The 24,674-nt window shown below is 38.3% G+C and overlaps 1 protein-coding gene across 6 annotated transcripts in view; it reads right to left on the reverse strand.

Annotated features, from left to right (window-relative positions):
• Positions 1 to 442: 442 nt before the first annotated feature.
• ASB5 (ankyrin repeat and SOCS box containing 5) overlaps positions 443 to 24,674 on the reverse strand; it is a 41,301-nt gene continuing 17,069 nt past the window's right edge. For 2 of the 6 annotated variants that reach the window (XM_055704535.1, XM_055704531.1), the window contains exons 4-9: positions 7,828 to 7,907; positions 6,603 to 6,710; positions 5,021 to 5,171; positions 4,750 to 4,884; positions 2,489 to 2,680; positions 443 to 1,048 (exon numbers count right to left, since the gene is read on the reverse strand). In XM_055704535.1, coding sequence (XP_055560510.1) covers positions 921 to 1,048; positions 2,489 to 2,680; positions 4,750 to 4,884; positions 5,021 to 5,171; positions 6,603 to 6,710; positions 7,828 to 7,907 — 794 coding nt within the window. In that variant the 3' untranslated portion in view covers positions 443 to 920. Of the gene's footprint in view, positions 1,049 to 2,488; positions 2,681 to 4,749; positions 4,885 to 5,020; positions 5,172 to 6,602; positions 6,711 to 7,827; positions 7,908 to 11,141; positions 11,356 to 16,513; positions 16,798 to 24,674 lie in introns of those variants that run through there. The other 4 variants (XM_027808138.2, XM_027808139.2, XM_027808136.2 and 1 more) reach the window with 4 other exon arrangements.

Consider the following 24,674-nt stretch of genomic DNA (forward strand, 5'->3'; position numbering starts at 1 on the left):
TTCCAGAGCCTTGCATCTCCCTTCTGGACTTGAGGTTGAAGATTCAGTATCCACATCTCCACGATATGCCTTCAGAAACCTCACAGATACTATACAATAATATATGCCTTTCTCTGAGGCAAATAGTTATTTAATATGCCCATTAGCTGTGATTACAGAATTGGTACAAAAAGATAAGAGCCCAGATAACTGTGGTTTACAAGAGGAGATCAAAAGTATCTCAGCATTAAGGCTTTTGATGAATATTCCTCTGGATTTTTTAAAGTTACTAACTGTACTAATAAACAGAGATTCTACAATCTGTGCATGGCTGAAAAAAATTATGATCAAATTCACAGCAGCGTAATTCCAATTCCCAGCACAGGCCGTGAGGAAGAACAAAGGAAGTTTCTCGCTGCCTTTAATGAATTGTCCACCTAAAGGAAAGGAAGAAAAACTGACATCTATTTGTTTCACTTTTATCAATGTATGTAGTGCACCTATCACCAAGTATTTTTAGGTACACGAACAACAGAAATTCAAAAACACGTAAAATAATGACTCTAAATGGACAAACAACAAATAATAATGAATAATAATGAAGAAACGCTCTGTATGTCAAACAGATTTTAAAAGTATAAATACAATTAAAATTAACAGCACTAAAGCTATATAGTAAGTGTTAAGCTATAGCTACACAATCATTTCCCAGAGTATCAGCACACTTATTCAATTCAGCCTTATTAGCACCTTGGTACCAGTTGCTGAATGGCTTCCAATTACTATTACATACCAACACCAGTGACAAAGATATATTATTTTTTTTTAAGTAATACGCAAAAGGCTTTTTTTCCGCCCAGCAGTTCTTTAGATAAAACGTACAATAAACAGAAAGATGAAAAAGTACTTGTTATTCAAGTTTCTAAAGGTTAATTACTCTGTTATCTATACTGCAAGAAATTCTTCAGTATTGTCGGCAACTGGAGTTGTGGGACAAGATGCAGTCTAGCTCTTCCTATGTAATTTCGAATACATAGTCGGCAGAGCTGACAAAGAGAAGATGGTGTGGCTGCAAACAAAAAAGAAAGGAGTTTAATCATGCAACTATAAAAGCCAGCACTTTTTTTACAACAGTCTTGCACAACAATAGGATTTCGGGCTGGGGGGGAGGGGGGGGGGGGGAGGAGTTCACATTTTGCAAATTTGTCCTTTTCTTTCCTTCCTTTCCCTTCATTACCTTTTTGCCCTCAAAGATAAAGACTGGGGCTGCTGAAACCTTATTAATAATCAGGGTAATACTCAAAAAAGCAAGAGCAGAACAGCAAATAATTTGTGTTTTTAAATTAAAAACTCACTCCCAGAAAATATCTTATGTCAACGACTTAAAAAAAATGTCAGTTGTTTGTTTGTTTGTTTTTTAAATTCACAGGGCAGGTGAAATGCACGCTACGGCACTACGAGGTGCACTATCAATGCATCTCTGCAACAAGAATAAGCAGGCAAAATACGCCAAGGTCCTGGACTAGGTTTAGTAGTCCTACTAGCTCATGATACTGCCTTTGTCCCTCTATGCCCGCTGCCTCCCTCAAAACAAACACATGGCTGTGTTTCTCTGGGCAGTGAAACCATACGTGTCCCGTGCCAATTAAATTGTATCTTGTACATCTTTGCTGTCGATTTTAAAAATCCTACTAGCCTTGGTATTTTGTGATAAACAATTGGTTTTAGAGGGGTTTTTTTTAACAGCATTCAGACTACAGAGATGTCTTCCGGAGAAAAACATTAATCAGTGCTACTTGTCAGTTCACCTCTAAAGACAGATGCCCACAGTTAGTGCAGCAGTTTCTCTGCTTACTTCCCACCTTTGTCTTGTGGCTTATTTTTATGCTGTACATGGATCAGTCGGAACAAATCCAGTTCCCTTTGGGATGTTCTCTCTCTTTCTCTAAGACAACAAACCTTTCAGAGTCTGAAGTGTTGACTCCTACTTCTCAGGTACTTAGAATTCAGTAAAGAAAACTTAGAAAGTGAAACTTGCTACGCTTTTTGCCAACAATCAAAATAAAGTGCTTTATATGCACTTAAAAATATGTTTTAAAAAATATTGGGACAGCTGGCCCAAACTAAATAAATTTTAAACTGCAATTTAAAAACTCCATTTCTTTTTAACAAGGTGCGTAAGAGCCAATAAAAATGTAGCTTTAATGTCTAATTGTGTAATTACCCAGTAAAGATGTGATGTTACCTTTTCAGCTTGTATAAATTCTGGTGCTGCTTGGTCAAAAGCCTCTGGCCTGAGACTAAGTATTACTGGGTATTTTTATAGTTAAAAGGAATTTACCTGAATGTTAATATATTAATTTCATAAAGCATAAAGTTAGCTTGTGTAAAATGGGTTGCTTGGGCTGTTAAGGCTTTCTTTTTGGGTGGGGTGGGGTGATTCGTTGTGGGATTTTTTTTAAAGAATACAGGTTATTGTTGCAAAAACACAGATGTATTTGCATCTCACCTTCATGGAGGAGGAGCAGTCTCTCCACTAAACTGCTTGGAGCAGCTAAATCAACAGGCCTCTCAAAATCTGTATTTTTGGCATTTATGTCTGCCCCAAATTCAAGGAGTAGGTTTACGATCTCTGTACTAGAATGCTGGGCAGCAGCATGGAGTGGAGTTTCCAAATGCTTTCCTTTCTGCACATTGGCACCTGGTGGGTAGATGCACACAGAGAGACATAAGAAGAGATTAATTAACATCGTCATTGAGTAAAGATGATGTTACAAAACAAACAAAAAAACCCCACTGTCCTAGAATGCTACAGTGAATTTGGCCACTTTATTGATTTTATTGCATTGCACTATAGCTACTCATATCACAGGGTTTTTTTGAGCCCATACACTTATCCTAGGTTTTATTACCAAAGTACAACTAGATTTTAAAGGAAAATACTTTCAAAAAGAAGGAAAAGAAAAATCCAATTAGGTCATGTGAGCATCATTGTTGCCCTAATTATGAGAAAGTACATTCTGTACATGTTGAAGAAAATTTGCACTGCATAAAAAATATACTTTCCTTATTTAAGTCTTTAAAAGGAATAAGCTGAAGTTTACTATTTATATTTTTGGAAGTACACCAATTCAGGAAGGAATCTAACCCAGATGCTTTGTAGTTTTTCATGTGTTGAAGCTGGCAAAGGATTTGAAATAGACTCCCATCCCATCCAAGCTTTATCAAAGATTTTTCTATAAAGGACTTAGTTTTAATTAAGGTGGGATACACAGTCATGAAAGCTAGTAAGAAAAAACTCAAAGCATTAAATCTCCCAATCCACAGAATTCTAATTATTACACTTCTGTATTAATAAGGAATTGCTAATTTATTTTAAATTAAAATGGACTAAATTAATCTGCAATAATGCATTCATATTCAAGAAAAAATCATCCAACCAAGAGTTAAATAAAACTAGCTAGTATGGAAGAATGTTTCTCACGAGCAAGCTGTTAGTCCCCCTAAAACTGGGTTTGCCCCAACAGTTTTCTGGACTATTCTAGCAGAAGAAAAACTAAGACTTCATAAGAGAGATTTACTGAGCTTGTGAGACCAAGAATTGGCTTCTGTACCAACGTTTCTCCCTGAATCAACAATTCTTGCCTTTTTAATTATCATTTGAGTAAAATAATTTAATAATATCACAGGCCTATCCTAATTTGCAGCCTGAATAACTCACTGGTCTCAGTATTAACAATCTGAAAATACACAGTACCATTCCCTTGCCTATTTCATTCTCTATTTGCTTTTCAGCTTCTAATACATTCTCATAAACTGATCAAATATGAAAAAAATCAGATTGCCATAAGCAGTTAGTTATATTCTCAATTTACATACCCTTTTCTACTTCAGGGCACCAACACATGTAGAATATGACCTTGTGTTACTGTTTTTAATGTATGGCACTATTTGAATCCCAGAATATGCTAATTATAGTTCTGTGGTTCTTAAAAATCAAAATCATGACATAGGATAGTTAATCGTACAAGGAGACTGACTTAATGAGAAACAATTTAACTGCTTGCTTAAGTTCTAAATAACCTGCAATTAACTGGAAAAACAATTCCAGTGCAGTGATGGCAAGCCTGTAATTATTCATATATGCATTTTCATTCGCTGTGCTGCAGGACACAAAAGCCCTGTATGTCATTACCTGACACACAGCAAATGATGCTTCAGCTATTCCAGTTGTGTCCCTGGATTTGTGCTGAAACAGAGCGAGCCTCCAACATCTCCTTCCCATTGATTAATTAAAATAACGTGAAATTTACGATCAAATGCCTTTTACCTTACCTATTCTCTCTGCAACTCAGCCTCTGCATCTTGTAAAAAGATCAATCAGAACATGCTGAAGAATGAAAAAGGGTGGGACTACATTGCTAAAAAAGCTCTGTTGAAAGCTCAGTGTTTACTATATAAAATTCCTTTCTCAAAGCTCACTTTTTACCTTTATTTTTCCTACCAAAAACGAACATCTATGAAGCTGTAGGAGGTGCTAAACATTTTGAGCATCCATTCTTACTGGTTTTGCTTTCTTTTTCCCTCACATGCTTGCTACACCACAAAAAAATGAAAGACCTAGTAAGTTATTATAAGAAAGCACGCATCGCAGAATGAACTCCGAAGCCCTGCAAGCAAGGGTTCCAGTTTCATTGACTGAGCACAGCTCAATAATAAGGTATGCTTATTTTACAAACTAGTAATATTTTTATTTAAATCACGACATACCTGCGTAAAGAAGCTTTCGAATACAATGGATCTGCTGTGAAACACAGGCTACGTACAGGGGTGTTCCTAAATGAGGAAGGTCTTGATCCACATCTATGCCCCAGGATATCAGTACCTCCAGACATTCACTGTGACCTGTCGGTACAAAGCATGGCAGGGTTTGCTCGGCTTCAGTAAGCTGTCTTACAGACAAAACCAGACACAGTTCTTAATACTATTATTGAGAGATTTGTCAACTGCTGCGTGCTTGTTCAACAGGTAGTTTTCCTACCTCTGCTGGCTGCTTCATGAGTTGGTGAGGGAAGGCAGGACTCCCACTGAGCTTTGGCACCATACTCCAACAGGAGCTCGGCGCACGCTGCACTGCCTCTCGAGCATGCATTAAATAAAGGTGTCACTCCATCAATTGTTGTAGCATTCACCTAAAATATATAAAATCTATTTAAGAACAGAAAGGTAATTTTTGAAAACATGATATAGTTAGAAAGTCCATTAAAATACAAAAAAAATTTACTGGTTAGAATCATGTAGCTTAACTGATCAGTCCCTGTGCTACTGTCTTCCTCTCACCACACCCCTCAGTTAAAACTAGTTTTATGTTATTCTTGTTAAACTATGTTGGATAAACCAAAATACACCCGGAATGCTAAAGAGCACACACCAACAACTGAGCAGGATATAATTTTCAAAAATCATTGCGCTTAGCTTGTTTCATTGATACAGAAAATCTACGCTCTGTGTAGTAATGGGGTAACGGGGACCTTCTCGGCACAGCTCTGCCAAGGATGCAAACTGCGTATTAAGTGTCAGAATTATTTGCCATTTTCTTCTGTGGTTTTAATCCCCAGGTTGGAGCGATACTTGACAGAACGGAGGCAAAGCTAACGGTACAGGCTGGCTGTTTTAATTCCAGCTTCACCACCTCACTGGTGAACTGAATATTCCCAAGATGAAAGAATGTGGAGAGAAAACAGGCAAATTTGTGAGGGCTAATAATACTAAAGGAAGGAGCACAGGGATTAAGAGAGGGCTCACTCCAGGACTCTGGCCTTTTCCATGCACCCCCAAACCCACTCAATTAAAAGTACTTACAAAATTCAGATAAGGAAAATGAAATTTGTTCTTATAGTTTTGTCTATAGTATCTGTCAGTTTGTATCTTTAGAATCCTCCTGCTAGCTGAAGTGGAGAGAAATTGGTTTTGGAAACATCTATGTATTTTTCCTTTTTCTGTAATAACAAAGACATTTCCTACATGATTCTCAAAACTGAATTGTAAGGACAATAAATATTTCCATCACAAAGATCAGAGATCTGGGCAGCTACGCATTTGAACTCTGATGTCAGCAGAGATTGTAGTGAAAGTGGTCTGTAAAGTCACGTTTTTGTTTTGGGACAACAGATAGGCTATGTCAGGAATACAGAAAAGAGCCGGTGCTTTTTTGTAGTCAGACCAAAGAATCTTAAGAGCACACAGGTGTAGTGTTTAAAAAAGACATTCTGGAGATTAAAAGAACAGTCTCCTGCAAGCACTCAAAGCAAGAGGAAACCAGTAGAGGAACACATTCCATACTTTGGAAGAGAAATAACGTAATGAAATTCAGAGAAGGCTGGTGACACGCTGCTAACATTCTCTCCGATTCATTACTCTGTCTCAGTGTCTGACCATCACTTTTCCTTTGATAGCTTTCAGATGGCAGCTTATTGTAATTAAAGGAGATCAACACAACCCATAGGGTGAGTAGAGAAAAATACCAATAAAAATAAAAATAAAAAAATCAAGGAACATATCCTCCTCAGTCAAACCAAGGCTAGCACTGGACTCCATATATAACACAGAAACCCAGCCCTTACATTTGCTCCTGCTTCAAGAAGGATTCTTGCACATCCTACGTGATCTCCCAGGCAGGCTTCATGAAGTGGAGTTACTTGGTCAATTGTTAGTGTGTCTACATTGTACCCCTAAACAAGACATGAATGACATGTAAAGGTCATAGAAAAGCTGTTAACAGTTGTTTCCTCACGCTACTGGTCAAATTAATAGTTTACAATACTCTGAACAGGCTTAAAACTCTGCTTGCAATAAATAAATCTTCAGTGAGCATAAAAAGAATAATCTATCAATGTATCTAACAGAATAGAAGTAAGTTGTCCATTCTTTACGTAAAATCAGAAATAGCAATATGATATAGAGGGTAAAAAGAAGATGGAAACAGACTGCTGAGATGCACAGCAATAAGACAATAGGTAACAGACATAAGTTGGAAAATAGTGAATTCCCATTAGTTATAGGGAAAAAAAATTCACTGTGGGGACAATGAAACCCAGGAAGAGGGAGGTTGGTGCATCTCCACTCTTGGTGCTCTTTAAAACTCAACAAGGTCCTGAGTCTATACTGTCCTGTGATTCTATGTGTCTCTGACTTAAGGTCCGAAATATCTAAAGCCATGAATTTTAGCAAGGAATGCACTTCTTGGATTGAGAAAATCACCAAGCCCTTGAAATTTTCTGCAGTAGATGTTGCTTGATTCTTAAGAATGAATAATTGCATCTACTGGCTTTCATCAAATGTATTCTATAACATAATTTTTCAGTATTGTAGTAGCTAATATGACAATACTGTGATTTTAAAATTTAGCAGTTTACAGTCTCTCCCTTTGTTATTAACAAATTATTATTGTTTTAAATCAATATGCAAACCCCAGAATCCTTCAGGGAATCTTCCCTCAACAAGTATCTTCCTGACTAGCTCTATTTACCTGACGGCTTAAAGCAGTGGAACTACATTAACTCATTAACTTACACCATGCAAGAGTGGAAGACTGATACATATTTAGATACAGCTTTGGAAAAAAAACACTAGGCGGGGGGGAGTTTTAAAAACATACAGAGGAAATACTTAATAAATTAAGTTAATACTTAAACTTAAATCTTAACATATAAAAAATTCCTAAATGTGTATTGCTCTGAAAAATTCTGAAAAAAGCAAAGCAAAACATACTAAATCTGCATTAATAATCTGTGCTGAGAAATGAAATTAGGTAAAAAATGAAAGCAATTTTAAGAATACAGCCTTCACCTGTGACAATAAAGTCTTTAGAGAAAGAAGACGTCCTTGACTGGCTGCCTCATGCAGAGGTGAGCGATCTGCCCAAGAACCTATATAATAACAACATTTATTGAGTAAACCATAAGAATTAGCAGGGTTTTGGAATGCATAGAATGAAACAGAAATACAACATACAGAATGAAGTCAACTGTGCCATGAAATCAATTTTTTTCTCTTTAGAGACTGTATATCAAATGATCAGTTTCTAGAAAATAAAACCCGTTTTATTATTAACTGTAAACATCTCTAATCAATTATTATGTGATACAGAGAACAAAATACCGATATATTGATTTCAGTAATCTGATTTAATAAATTCATCAATTACCATATTTCCCACTTCTATTCTTGCATTGTTCATTAAAAAAAACCCAACAAAACACAAACCCCATTTATTTTTACAGTTGGCATATAGAAATTTATATTCTTCTTAAGGAAAATGATATTTGAACTTAAACCAGACATAAACCTGCCCGAAAAAGTCCTTAAAAAGCTGATGTATGTGAAGATCAATATGGAAATCCTTATGTATGATAAGCTACTACAAACTGCAAGGAGAGAAATACAGTGAGAATTACACTAAAAAAGGTAGCTATCATAGAAATACGGTATTAAATCTAACTTCCCATTCTACTAGGCTCTTAGGGCTAAAGGTTTGGCATTTACTTTCATTTATTTATCACCCCAAAAAAAGAAAGGGGAGGAAAGAAACCCAACAACCGCCCTGCCTTGCCCTCCTGCCCTAACCCCCGGCCAGGCCCCAGCGTCACCCTGTGGCTCTCGCGGAGGAGCCTGCCCTTCCCTCTGGAAGGCTGGCCACGGACAGTCTTTGATCCCTTTTTGATTTGATCAGATCCCTTCTCGCCAGACGGGGCTGCAGGCACGGCCGAAGCCCGTTGTATGACTCTTGCAAATCAAGTTTTGAGAGACTGCGCAAGGAAGAACTAGCGTCAAAAGATATTATGAATTACCAGTATTTATTCCTGTAAGAAGAATATCAGTGGAACTGTACAATGCTAACACAATCACTCGTGAGTTCTAGCAAGGCCCCCAAAATCCCTGAAAAAATGCGAAGAGAATTAGCCGAGTACGATCACTCAGTATCAATCAGATGAACCTCCCGCGTCTGACACTGTGGGTTGCAATGGACTAGGACTGCCTGCAACGCCAGGTCCCGCGTCTGAGAGACAAAGCGGTGAATTGTGAAGGGAAAAGCTATTGCACAGTCACTGGCAACCATCAGTCTAAGCTCTAAGGAAACTACTCAGTAGAAAGAGACCGTTTCTGCTTCATATTGGAGCCCTTTTCCGTCCACTAGCCTGTTTCTGAAAGTACACTTTGAGTTACAATTACCACCACCCTGCAATCACACAAAGAGTGACCAAAAAGATGAAGACTGCTCAGCCTGAAGAGAAATCGGGCCATAGTTAAAAACATGAAATAGTGCACATACAGAAATTGAGGCAAACCCTCCATTTTCCTTGAGGTATTAGTGAATGAAACTTACTCAGATGTAAGACTGCATCTTCTCACAGAACATCTAACTCCACTATGGGACTCAGTACTACTGGATGCTATTGAGATCAAACCCAGCAAAACAAAAGCACATCTGAGTATTTAAATTATCATGAGACTACATAAAACTGATCGCAGAAGTTAAAAAATACAGGAGATTAAAGATTTGTAAACCTGATCTTAAAAATGCATGGAGATTTCTATTATGTCAGGGTATGCAGTACCTGTGAAGCAACTTGTACTCTTTCATCTGTGGGAGCAGATGAACCATAAGCAAAACTCGGCTTCCAAAACTCTTTCAGAACTATTTGCACTAAGCTCTGATCATCTGTATGTGCACATTTATGTACGTGCACACACATCATTCCCTATAATTTATACTTGAGGTTTATTAAATGTAATACTTCACAATTCTTATTGCTCGTCAGCTAAAAGAATTACAATTACAGCTAAAAGAAAGCCACACACAAAGCGACTGGGATTTTAAGAGGTATTATACTACAAAATCTGAGCTCAGAAATCTTAAAGTGACCTGATTTTGATAAAACATATTTTTTTCTGTCTTCCCAGTAAGCTCAGGTATATTTATCCTATTGTAGGTTGGATGTGTGCAATTACTATGAGAATTTTGCTCAATGTTTTCCTTCTTCGGTAGTAGTCTGAACAAGCATGTGAGTCGTTTAATTCAAACGAGTTAGATAGGTTAAGTTCTCCTGCTGGCAGCTGCAAAGGATTCTTCAAAAATAATTAAAAGCTGCATTTAGTAGCTACTTTTGAAATTTTGTTCCCCTGTCTCTACGGATGAGAACTTCTCTCTCGACAGTTTACCCTACTCCTAAATTAAGAGGGGAAAAACCCCCAACTATTACATAGAAAAACATCTAATAAAATTGTGTCATAAAGTTTTTGTGCCTGTTAAATACATTCACACTTTGGACATTTTTGTAGCTGTGTCTCTAAACAAGACAAAGATGCAGGTGCAAAGCAACATTTTTTCCCCACCTTTCTTTCCTTCACCTCCTTCCCTGTTAGATTGCTCAGAAGAATGTTAATGTCATTACTCCAGTGACATTTGAGAATCATATGATGCCATATACCACCGTGAGCTCTGTTTTGCACCTAGGCACACCTTATCTCCCTGTCTTCATGTAAAGGCATCCAGCAGCTAGCTGTTTCTGCTAAACCCATTAAATACAAAACGCTTGTATCATTTTCTACTAGAAATAAAATCTATAAGCAAAATGCTGCAGAAATATTTTATGCAAACAAAGTTTGGAAAACCCCCTCCACATTCCAACCGATTTATCAGTAAACATCGTAATTCATCATTAAATACCACAGGGACAAGAATATATTCAAAACAAATATGTACCATAACTAAACATCAAGGGTGTCTTAAAATAAATTGTCTAGATTGTTGCTAATCTACAAACTTGCTATGCCTCTCACTTGGAAAGCATTAACAAGCATATAAACGAGGACATTTTTTTCATTAATTGTTGCCTGTAACAGCAGTATTAGCAAACATAGTCTATTCCAAAACTGTTAATGCAATAATTCCCTACCGATGTCGCCTCTGACAGATGCTGAATACAAAGTATCTCTAACTATATTTAGAAGCCACATTAGTTCCAAGATCTCTAGTGTATGGTTTACCAGGAAGGGCAGCCTGCATTGCTGTGTAAAAACTAACGTGAAAGAATAAATATATTCACTGCATTAACAGGCAAAATTAAAAAAAAAAATAATTACAAAGTATCATACAATACCTAAATCTCCATCTCCCCATGGCACTTCCAGCCAATTGCAATTACAAATCCTACTCATTTCTTTCAATCTGGAAAATAAAAAAAAAATTTACAAAAAATATCTGTTTATGCTAGTCAGACCTGTTCTTAATGCACTCGAGCTATGTTTGGAAGGAGATCAGCAGCTCACTGTAATATGAACTTTCACCCTTCAGCAAACACAGCTTTGAAGATACGAACATATACAAGCTGCCAGGTTCTTATGATAAAGGACTGTGGCCCTTCTTGTTCATTTTTCACATGTTTTTTTTTTTAACAGAACAATTTTTCAAAGTGCCAGTATCTGTGCATTTGCTTTCCAAGACAGATTAACTGGAATTTCAACTCAAGAGGACCTCAGTGAAATCAGGAGAACCACAAGCTGAATAAGAACTGCAGGACAAACTCTCCCTTACTTAACCTCATGCAACAAGACACATAGTTTTGTACCTTCAAAACCCAGTATTAGTATATAGATTTGTAAGGGAAGCACTGCCAAATGCTCCTGTGTTGTTTTACTACTTATTTATAATATACTTAGAAAAAAAAAAATAAGCACAGATACCCTGAAATGTTTCAAATGCTATTTGACTGCCTCAATTGCCTTCTAAACAATTCTTTGGCTGTAAAACAGGGGTTTTGACAACTATTCTCAGCAGTGAAAATCCCCCAAACTGGGGATTTGCAATTCTGACTTTGATCCCTAAGTCATCAGTGTTCTTTTCTTCATGTTTTCCTACAGACTACACTCTTTTACATCTACCTGCAATTACCTGTAAGTCATTCCTGCAGTGATGATCATAGTAGTGAAATACTAAGTAAAAATATTTTCATAAGTCATTAACTCCAGACATCCCATCCCTTTCTTTTTATTTCTAAAAAGTTGTGTTGTCTTCAAAAAAAACCCCCAAAAACACCACAACCAAAAACAAAAACAAAGACCCCACCACCACCACCACCCAACCAAAAATAATTTTTAAAAAAAAGGATTTTCAAAACAAGGAGGAGTGGAAATGAATGGAAGTCTTCTCACTGACTTCACCAGGAGAAGATTTATGCCAAGGCTTAGCACTTTAGAAAAATACTGCTCGAAGAGTAAACAGGTGGTGTCCCAGTGCTCAGAGGAAGCAGCAGCATCAAAGAAGAACTGGAAGTAGAAGCCGCCACAGTTCATTAGTGGGAGAGGAGAAACACAGGTCATTTGGAAAGTGCTGTAGCTAATATTTATTTCTGCCAAACCAACAAATGCTATGTATGAAGCTCATCACTGTTACCTTTTATTCCCGAAGATGTATTGAGCATTTCAGTTTGTGACAACTGAAGAATCAATCAATAATTATAACAGAAAAACTCTGTAACATTATAGTTCCAAGATCAATGGACTCGCTTGACTTCAGTTGTTAAAAGTGGCTGGTATTTTGTATATGTAATTAAGTTCTAACAGATTTTTACGGTGGCACTGTAAAATTACCCATCTGTCTTAAGCCCTTGCAGGATAAAGAAGTGTGTCAACTACTTAATTGATACTTGATGATAAAAACTATTGAAAAAAATCTCAAGTCAAGGATTTAAAAGTTAAGAAATGCATCTGGGGTGCTTCACTACTCTGATTAGATATGACCAGAAAAATAGAAGCCACTTCCTTTTAACAAATGAAATTCTACCGAGGAGCTCCAAAATAATCAGAATTTAGGCTAGAGATTATTAAAATATGCCTGAGAGGGAAGACGTAGTTCAAGTGGCATTTAAATATTTCATTTTCATATTTCAAATAATCTTTCGTTTCATTTGACTGAAAATTATGTAACAATATGTACACATAAATATATAAACAAATGCATGAAAAATAACAAAACCTTGATTCGTTCAAACCAATATTATTTCTATTGGTAGACTTCCAAAATTTGGGGATTTCATTTCATTTCATGCAAATGCCCACAATTTCCTATTCTTGAAAACCATCAAAACAAACCCACCTTCCCACACAGCTCTGTTTACGATGCACCAACATTACATCACCACACATCAGTTTTGCCATTGCACTGTTGTAATTCAGTGAATGTGTTAGCATTCAAATTGTTGTCTGTCTCCGTATCTAGCAAGATCTCTCATTTTTTAAGACATGCTAACCAAACTATAAACTGACCGTAATTATTAATGTTATATTGCCTTTTTCATGGTGTTTCCCCCCAAAAAAAAGAATACTTCAAAACCCTTGCTGAATCTATCCTCATAACATCATCCATTCATACTACTTTATAACTAAGGAACCACAAGACAGAAATTTTTAATGCCTAAATTGTAAACCCAATCTAATAGCTTATTTTATCCAGAGTACGTGAGCATTAGGGTGTGCACTGAAAGCATAGTTTAATTATGGTTATGAGAGCTTTGAGCTTCTGAAATTTCAGCCTTAGATAATAATAACTATGATCAGTCAAGAAGCTTTTAGGTTAGGTGACTGGTCTTAAAACACACAGGTGCCACAGCAAAAAACAAGAACAGAATCTGCTTTTAGGGACAGTTAACGTTAACTCTTTTTTTTCCTACAATACACTACATGTCTTCTAACCATTGCAACATACAGAAAAACAGAGGGTGGATTTTTTTCTAAGTATAAGCCTAACACATTCGCAGAACATCATCCATCTTGCACATCAAAGGAAGCAGGGGCTTTGTGGAAAAGCACTGCGTGTGACTGTGCTGTCAAATAGGGGGTTGTAATACACTGGAGGGCCAAGTCAGCGTGGCACAGGCAACAATATTGCAAGAAGTCCTAAATTTTGAGTACTTTGGCGTTGCAATTTATTGTTGCAAACTTTTTACACAGAAACATGAGCCACTAAAATGTATTAAAAACCCTAAAAATCCCACAACAGCAACATCCAAGCATAGCTCGCTTGGTTCCCAAGAGAAGCCACGTCACGCTGCGTGAAGGCATTGCTAATGACGATGGCAGCAGCCGCAGCAGTTGCTGCTGCTGGCTCTGTGCCGAGCCTTGCACATGCTGGAAGAAGCGTGTCAGGCCCCTTCTCCCATCACATGAAAGCAGAGTCACAACTCCCCTGCCTGTTGCTCACGTACAGTTTGTTTTTTCCATCTTCTCAAAGGATAAGCAACCGGCTGGATGCTTTTCTAGCTCCAAGGAGCTTGCAAGATCTGTGTGCCATGGCCAGAGCGCCAAGGTGTAAAATCATGTCAACTGTAAATTCATTAATCTGTTAGACCCCCGTCAGATTTGATTTGAGTACGCAGAGCAGCTGGTAGCACTCTTTGGCTGTTGTCATTTCCTCGGACAAGTCACTAAAACAAAGTAAGGGTTTTTCAGTGGCCTTTTCAACAGACCTCACCTTACCAGAAGGTGACAGAAAAGGCATATGGACATTCTGAGCTGAGTTCGGACTCTGAAGGAATTTTGCCTGGAATAATTTTGCTCCTCAAGTGCACTTTTGGCCGTAATCCAGACTGCAAGCAATTTCCCCCAAGATGTGCTCAGAATTCTCCGTATTTTCCCAGCCTGCCAGGCAGCGAATGCAGTGTGTGGCCTCAAAAGCAGCACCCAGCTGGGCAGCGCAGCTGGGCCTTGTGTGCTGATTTTTGCCACATCCAGGAGATTTTGGTAAAATACCCTGGTCGTGGACCCTCAAGCCAGCAGGCTGAAGACCTTTTCCTATAGCCTGACTCTACCCTTTCACCCTTGTGCCAAATCTTATCATGACATATTCCACCCCTGCATCACTTTTAGTCCATTTTACGCTCTGCATATGTAATGATACACGGCATTGCAGTGTGAGTGAGTTCCTTTGCTCTGCAAGGGTGCCTGAGGAACAAAGTCAGGTTTGGACACCTCCACGGATGGTATTAAATATACCTGTTATTCAGGTGAACTGCAACAACCAGAAGCTTCAGCTGCAACAGGAACCTCTCAGTACTTCAAGATGTCCATCAATAAATACAGACACCCTGTCTGGCTACCACCAAGAGGCTGTAAGTAGCCGGACCATGTTGAAGATGGATTCTTCAGAAAATTTTACTTTCCATATTTTGCTGTGATTTTGAAAATTTCAAAACTTGGCTGCCTATGGCTATTTCTTTCTAAGAACAGCAAAAGAACTTAACTCTGAACCGTATCAAGGAGTGGTTACTGCTAACATTGATACACTTCTGTAAAATATCTTTTCAGTCTCAGGGAGCATGTCTTGGTTTTTTGGGAACTACTGACCTCACGAGCTGAAAATGTTACTATGGGTCAGGAAACCTTAGCCCAAACAGTGAACAATGTGAAGGTAAAACATACACTGCATATTAAAACTGCTGAATAAATATAACCTTACAGTACCATTGCACCCAGTTACTTCAGAAGCTATGGTAATTGTTGCTTAAACTCTTGAGTATTGCTTAATTCTAAAACTGGCAGTGCTGGAAATTAGGCAAGGTATTTTAAGAATAACTCTGATTCCTATAACATATAGCTACGTTTTACATAGTAAATTTAGAATTATTTTTATGCACAATATATCAGATCTCTCTTTCCTGTCTCCTCCTTTCCTTGTTTTTAATTTGGTATCATAATATCACTGATTTTAAGTTTGATTTCCTTATTTTCTTTTTTGTTTCACTCTAAGCCTTATGATATGGTCAATATTAATTGGAATTATGATCACTCAGAAAAAACTGCTATTAGACTCTTGCAGTTACTCAAAGCACCCTTTTACACACTTGAATTATGAAAAAAAATAGGGAAATGCGGCACAAACAATAGCATTGTTAAACACTTAATGACAGAGTTTGTTCCTCATTGCTGAAAACGTCAGTGTCTAGCAAATTAAATACCTCCTAAGTACTTCTCTATGCAAACCCTTAAAATTGTAATTTTGTCTTAAGTATTTCAGTACAGGACAATAACTATCACCCGTAGTTCCTCCATTGCCTCCTATTTCAGCTACCTATAAATTTCTTTTGATATTAAAGTTATACGTAAAGCTTACTCCTCCCCCTCCTTTCATTTCCCAGTTCCCTGTCGTAAACAATTAGCCTTCAGTATCCAGTTACCATGTGACAGGACAGCAAAAGTCAGGGTAAGTCAAGCCTTAAACACTTGCATAAAACAAATAGGGCAGATAAACAAGAAAAGGTATTTTAGATCAGCTGATAAGAGTGCAGAAAGAACAAAAATAGCTTTAACGCCCTTGTATTAACCCATGCAAGACAAGAAAGTGCCACTAAAATAAGCATGCATTTATATTACAGCTAAAAGAAAACCACCCAAAAAGCAGTTTAGAGCTAGAACATCACAAATTGGGTCAGCTTAGCATATTTCAGTACACAGTTTCTGAAATGGCTGCTATACCAACCTTGGCTGGTCAGAATACCCCAGCTAGCTTTTCGTTTCGCAGGACACTCCCCTATACTTTCTAGGCGTCTTTTGGGGAGATTCTGGCTTCTCTGAACAGCAGTGTTTGTTGTCATTATTTGTTTCTCGAGGACAGCCTGTCTGTCATTGGTGCAGGTACTCTGGTCTGCTGAACGTCCACAAATGGATTTCTACTACCTTTTTTTCCTCCTTTCGCTTTTTCACAAAGGATCTTGCTGTACTTACTGTAGAATGGCTACAACACTGAAATCCATTCAGTAACATTTACTAGCTTGGACTAGTGAGTACATAGTGGGGGAAGGGAAGGACTGCTCTAGCATTTTCTATTTTTAAAGCAGAGACAGAATCAGCTTAGCTACAGCATGAGTCTTAACTATTTACATGATTTAAATGGAAAGAAGGTGTTAATATTTGTAATCATTTAACCAAAAAGGAAACAGATTCTTAAAGCGTAACTATTCAATGCTTTGTTGTTTGAATAACAAGCAACCTAAAACAGAAAAACTAGACCTGTTTTGTCAGAAAGGCAATTATTTTTATAATAGAAACAATAATTATGACTTCATCAGGCTTTACTCATATATAACTTGCAGTTAAGAGAGATTTTGGACTTCAGAAGAATCCATAAGACTATGAAGCACTTCTGCATTTTTGTGGCTCGGTGTTTTTTTCATATGGTTTTTTTTTATTTATTAGGGGACAAGGTTCCTACAGATGTCAACTAGAAACTACATCCTGAAAAAATTAAAAGCATGGTTTGACTACCAAACAAAATAAAAATTCACTGGTTATTTTGAGAATCTGATCCCATTATGAAAGTAAGGCTGTGGTCTTGTCAGGAAAAGCACAAGTCAATATTCTTTTAAAATAGTAACAAAACCAAGGGTGACCACCTAGTGGTAGAATATTTTTTTTTGTTTGTTACTGTGTATCATGCTGACACTATACAACAGAAATCTGCAGGGAGAAGCAATCCATGATAAAATTCCAGCATGGATAAAGAGGACAGTGATTTCTCTGTACTAATAATATGTTCAGATGCCACCTTTACCTTCCTGTCACTTCCTTCTAGTACTCCCTCGCTATCCTCTTCTACTGACACAAACCCAAAACATTTGTAGAGTTTTTAAAAGGTAATTAATATTACTATTACTAAACCCAGAAATTAAATTCTGGGTTTCATTAATACTCCTCCTTTCAGATACCTGAGAAAAATTAATCCCTAAAATGTTGAAATAATACACAGGTATTTAATGACATTTTCTATATCCCTCTTGTTTTCCTTTAAGAAAAAACCAGAGGCAAGCTTAGCGTTAGGTAGGGCGAGGGGAAGAAGGAGGAGCTGCTGCAAATTTCACCTTGAAATTACAGCACAGGAGAACTGCCCTGCTGGAACGGCACTACTCTTGACAGAACAGGAGCAGGTGGGCTAACGCTACTCTCCCCAGAGAGAACAAAACTGCACTCTCCCAGACGTTTCGCTGCTTTCCCTTGTTTTCTTCAGGTTTTATTCAGGTGAATGAACCAGAATATCTCACAGACTGAAATAAGCACTTCAGCAATCAGACTCTGCAAGTGGGTCTTGCACAGAGCTTTCGCAAAAGGGCTCATTATAAAAGGGCACATTCTAAATATATCACTTTAATAGTAGAATTACTTTTTAAATTGCAGTGTTTTCTTCAAGTGAATAAATACTGGAAGGTATTTATTAATTAACAGGAAAGCTTACTAAGGACGTGTATACATGCGTCTGTATCAGCAAGATATCAGTACTATTCTCCAGGTGAGCAATAACCAAGGACAATTTCTGCACTTGCTATGGCTGTGAGGCTCATCTCAGTTTTACACTTCCCTTCCTTTTGGAATGGAATCCCAGGAGGTGGTGGTGAGGATCAAGATCAAGGAAAGCATCTGGCACTGCAGGGCAGGGATTGACAGTGGGCTGGGAAGACAAGACCTACATGTTTTTGTAGGAGTTTTGTGGGTGAGGTGGTCAGCTGAGAATGAAGCTGGGTCCTTCTAGAGGAGTGGTACAAACCTGGAAGTAGTTCATACAACTTGCTTTCCACAGATATTCCAGCCCCCATCCTCTCTTGTTTTTCTGAGGGGTGTGACTTGCAGGAGCAACGAAAGCAGCAGACCCACAGAGAGCTGCCACAGCTTCAGAGGCAGGCCCCGGGGAGTCAGCAGCACCTGCTCACTTTCATCTAGAGAACTGCAGAGGAAGCAATGAGCTACCAATAGGGTTAGACCACCCTCAAAATCCGCCACCCTCAAGGCAAGGGTACTAGAAGTATCTCTATTCCACAGACACTTGCCACTCATTAAGTTACTTTGAATACTTTGGAGGACATCAGAATGCAATGTATGAAGATATGCACTACCTTTTTCACGCTTTAAAGAAGGCAAAGTTTATACCATTCAGGTCTCTAGAAGCACCTTTTGACTAAATTCTGCTAGGTACATATGTTGAAGCTCCAGGCAAAAGCCATTTAAAAGTCCTACTAAACCAGTACATAAGCAAAAGTTGTTTTTTTAAAAAAGTGAAAGCTAGGCCAACATCAGGTATCAGCTGGAAACGTACTAAAAATATACTTGAGATGTTGATATAAAGAGGGGATGAACACACAGGTAAAACTATGGAGTAAGACTGAGGAACTCGGTATTTCAGCGTCACCTCTGATTTGGAACCGCTACGTGATCTTCCTCAAGTCAGCCATCCATGCACTGGGTTACGTTAGCTACAAACCAAAAATCAGTCTCTCTCAACTTCATTAGGTAATAAAACCATTAACATTTGAAACTGTTCTTCAGACTTTTCTCTACAAAAGACACTCAAGTACTTCCAAAATCTGCCAGAAAACCTATCACAGAAAACTAAGTAGATATCCAAGCACATAGAAAATACAGTAGGCCATTATTTTCCCTGCCCTGGCACACAAGCAATTAGGGAGAGTATTTAGATTGTAGTTACTCGTGGAAGCAATGCAGCTACCGGCAAAAAAGCAGCCAGAGGGAAGGGGCAGACACTACAGTCTGAGAGTAAGGGAACTGGAGGATTTCATTGATGAGTTTGGAATTCTGACTTAATTTAGCAGACAAGCTTCAAATAAAACACTACGTTGCATTTCACTAATAATTAGCTCTATTCGACTTCTATAACACAGGGGAAAAATCATTAAAGGAAACTGTCAAGTGATTTTCTTCACGATCTTTATTTATCCAGATTTTTATAAAAAGAAATGTCAGGACAGTTTCAGCATTTCTATATCAGCAAATAGCTCTGAGTTTACAGGGGCAGCTGTTCTTACAGGTGGGAATGAAAATAGACAAATATTGTTGATCCTCCCTTTCAGTGGGGAACTCATTCTATTTTGAAGAATGTTCTTAAGGCAATAAAGATGCAGTTGTGATAACACACACACACACAAATGTGATAATGAAAACAAGGACAAGAAAAACCCCACACCCTTCAACACATGGTTCAGCCCAATGCAATGCAGTCCAAACTCCAGTAACAACCATTTATGTTATCAAAAATCTGACAAAATTGCACTATTTTCAAATGTCACGGATCAGCGTCTTGTGCGCCACCCTCCTCAAGCTAGCCAGCTGAGGTGCCACCTCACCTCTCAAGCTGTTCTGTACTTTCAGATTCACTCCACTTTTACGACCCGGATTATTAAGGGGTCACAGTGACTGCACAGAATGTGCCACACGACATTCTGGAACAGGACCAGAAACTGCCCCTTCCTGCTGACGTGATCCACAGGCTACAGCCATGACGTGACAGACAGGCTCCCTGAATCTCAGTGCCAGTACCCCAAGAGCTGTCAATCATTTGACATTGGCGGAAACAAACCAGCAGCGACCCTGAACATTTCTCCCTGCAGCAGAAGCCAAGACGAAGCAAATTTCAGAAATAATTACAGAAAGGTGGTTACTGACAAAAACGGAGCATCCTAAAAGGCCACAGGGGCCACTGTTACATCCTGCAGTGCTGGCTCAGTGCCAAGGAACTTAAATGCAGCATAAAAGCACAATGATAAAGCTCTAACAGCAGGACAGGGAAAGGACTGGAACAACTTTTTTTAAAAACCAGATTTTTAAACATAATTAATGATGTTATGTCACTAGCAGTCAATGAGAAGCTTAGGCATTACCCAGGTGTCACCAACCAGTTCTCTGTCCTCCCAGTTTTGACAAATGCCAGGAGATACACAGATAATACTTAACAGTCATTAGTTATTTAAGCATAAAATGACATTTCTCTTCGCCACTGTAAGCACTGAAAAAACCCAATACACCCTCCTACTCTTTATACAGTATCATCACTGTGTCTTAGCTGGAAATCCAAATTATTATTATTAAGGTAGCAACAGCATGGATGGCTAGTGATTTTCCTACCTCTCCTCCTGAGATTTTTACAGTAGTTAGGCCTTGTATCCTTGGATGCTGGGAATCAGAATGGAAGGTTGAGAGAAGATTTAAACTTCTGGTACGATAAAACCTCTGTCTCAGCCCCCACAGAAGTCAAATACGAAACAACAATACATTTACTACATTTCTTGGCTTGTGGATTTGCAGTATGTACCCAACAGACCTCTTCACACAGACAGGCAGTGGTAACAGAATATTTGCTAGGGTGGGCTAAAGTAAAACAAATCACAGCAGTCACGCCGATGAATCTGGCCAAATCAGTTACCAAGCAGGCCTGGTCTTCAGATACTGACAGAGAAGACAGACAAGGCATGAGACCAGTGGTTGGCATGGGGGAGGTATAGAGCACCACAGAGTAAATCTTCAGCCCATTACTATGAGAGAACAGCCATAAAGAGAGAGATCATACCTATTGCCAGAAAGACTCTAGACATAGCAGGGAATAACATCCACTAGTGCAACAGATGCAGCATGCCATAATGGATTTATGACCAACCAGCCAGCATTGCTGCGGTCATGAGTAGAGCTCAGCACTTAGGCATGCAAGGCATTCCCCTGAAGCCGTCATCATCTAACCCTGGCAGAAGTTCACTCGCTGCTTGCCTGCATTGCAAATGTTTGAGAACATCCCCTACAAGAAAGGGGTGTGAACAGCAGGACCCTGGCCATAACAAGTCTATAGCTGAGGGAAGGAACATCACCTTAGCGGAGCTATGCTATTTTGGTCTTCCCCTGTGTTCTCACACCCCATCACTGCAAAAAAGACCAGCGCCGATGGTGTGTTTGAGCTTGCCCCACTCCAGTACTGGAGTTCCCTAACAGCTTTTCTTTAACAACAGTTGTCTTTAAGGCTTTGCAGGAGGACTGCTCCAGGATTATCTTTCAGTCTTACTGCGACGTGCCTTTAAAAACCCATGTTTTAAGCTACATCAGAGTTCATAAGGTTTCATTTTGTCCTTGTTTGTAGCTCAAAAGCTTATTATCCATCTAATCCAGAAAAAAAATAAAGAGATCAATTGATGAAGGGGATTTCCTTGTGAGCTAACTTAAGGGTGTGCACATCAAAGCAAGCCAACAGGACCTAGGCTGGTGACAAGTTAAGACCCATCTTCAGAAAAGACACATTACAAGGAGGCACACACAGGCAACACTGACTCTAAAGTATGGCTTGTGGCAATGCTATTCTAAAGGAAGCCCTGACACACAAATACAGATAGGTGTGAAAAAATAACCCACAAAGGAATCCACATGACAGGATATCTCAAGTCGCTTTCAGGGAAGCAAGCGTGCAAACAAAGCTCCAGCATGTATATTCACTAGAAGCTTCTGTAGCCTCAAAGATTTTCTTTAAGGTGAGGGAAGAGTCAATGCTTGCCAGCAGATGTGCCTGGGTTTTGTTGCTGCAAATAAGTCAGAGCTCTGGCCATGCCAGTCTACTTGCATCATATAGCTCTCACCAAAATCCCTTCAAGGTAGATTATGTTCTTCAGAGGAGAATGGCTCTGGTATCTTGCTGATATGTGGTGTCGTTTGCTTCATTCAAGCAGGTGTCTTCTTCAGATTTATTCTGAAGTATGACTCATTTAGCAGTTATTCGTCATACTAGACAAAGTTACTTAGCATATAAGAGGTGATGAGCTCCATTAAAAAAAAAAAAACACACGAAAACCCAAACAAAAACCAACTCCCTTCTGAACTTTCAAAAAAGAACCTTCATGCTATCTTAGGCATTTTTACACCATTAGCTTACCCGTTGCATATGAAAAGCAAATGCTAAATGTGGTGCCTTACACCAAGTGGTATGGTGAATAGGTATGCCGTATAATATTCCTGTCATTACTAAATGAATCTCTATTGTATCCAGGAAGCTAGTAGAGGTCTTATATGGCTTTTATTAATAGAACTGTGATCTCTATGGAATGCAAGTTGAGAAAATGCCTCGTGCCTATCTTCCCTACCTAACAACTGTTGCTGAGTGACATTATCAATTGCAACTTGTTAGAATAAAATAATAGGAAACCTTTGCTCTAATCATTCACTACAGTTCAAAATGTAATCAAGCTTTCCAAACAGCAGATATGTAACAGTGAAACACAGCATTATTTCCTATTTATGAGCTGTATTTAATTGGCCAGTTTCTTGGGTCCACTGAAGCACAGTACAAGAAAAAGAAGGAAACAGAAGGCTTCACGCTCTTTACAAGCCTCATAATCCTGAAAGGAGATGGGGACTCGTCTTGAACTATCGCAATCCCATGGGTGGCTTAATTTAGGGTAATTGGGAATAACTAGTGTACTGAGCATTCCCACCATGCCTGGCCAAGGCAGATACAGCACAGACATGTAGCTTAGAAGTTGCTATGTTCATTCAAGAATAGACTTTTTTTAAAAAAAACAACTTAGAAGAAATCAGGGCATATTCACCTCTCTAGCTTTGCAAAAATAGTATAATATATTTTGAGAAGCTATGCTCAAATACTACAAATGCAAATTCTGCTCTCAAATAACTTTCAAATATTGTGTAGTTACGCATAAAGTGATAATCTATGCATTTTTTTGCAGAGTTAACATGATTAAAAAATAGGGTATTAAAGAAAAAGCATTTTATGTTGTCAGAACTACTTCGCTTGTGCATCAGATCCAGGTATCTGTATAAGTCCATGACCAGTTGTTGTTTATGCTTTATTAACTTCCGCAAAATTATTCTTTCATAAGAAAGTTCCTCAATATCACCTTCTGCTTACAGCTAAAAGCACTTTGACAGTTACTGAGTATCAGGTTTAATTTAGATAAAGTAGACTCTTTTTACTTTATAAAATGTTTATGAATGGGAACTATATCTCCTTCCATAAAGTCTTCTGTATCATCAAAGTATGGCCTCATCCACACAAACCAAGCTCATACCAGTATTTGTTAATAGTTATATCTTACAGACCAAAACCACCTGACAATGAATTAACTCTTCAGATTTGATATACACTTACACTTTGAAATCACTTCATACCACAGCGCTACTACCTCTTCCTAAAGCAACTGAACTATAAAACTCAGCTGAAGGTCCAACTGAGTGCTTGTATATAGAGAGCACTTTCATGATACGACCAGCTAGTTGGTATGGTAGGAAGAGTCTCAAGGTCGCTTTTGATCCTCTATTTGTATCCAGCAACAGCTGTACAAAAGGCTGAGTTATTAACTCTTCACAAGTCTGAAAACACAGTGAGAGAAGAGATCTTACTGTGCAGATCATGGTCACTGCAGATAGCCTGCTAAAGAGCTAATTATACCCAAATTTAATTTGTAAGTTCTTTTTTGTAGGTCATTTTGTAGGGCACAGAATTTTAAAATGGAATAAACATATACATACTATGACTTTTTGCATAAAGAAAGAAATTATTACAATGTTAACTTTTGTGAGTTTTCTAGTGCAATGAATAAACATGTGTTCAAGACAACAAAAAAAGGTAAGCGCCTGAACGTATTTACAACACAGCTATAGTCCCTGATCGCAAAGCACTTGGCTCTGAACAGCTAATCGGTCTCTTTCAATTCAATGGGGCAAGTATGTGTGTATGAGTAAGTGTTTACAAAATGAGTGCCAAAGTTAAAAATAATCCAGTAAATGGGACCTTAGAATGGATCCCTTTTTCATTTAATTCTTTATGGCAGTAATACCACTGATTTCACGGAGAAAATAATTAAATT

Source organism: Falco cherrug, chromosome 1 (assembly GCF_023634085.1).
Source record: "Falco cherrug isolate bFalChe1 chromosome 1, bFalChe1.pri, whole genome shotgun sequence".
Classification (NCBI taxonomy): Eukaryota; Metazoa; Chordata; class Aves; order Falconiformes; family Falconidae; genus Falco; species Falco cherrug.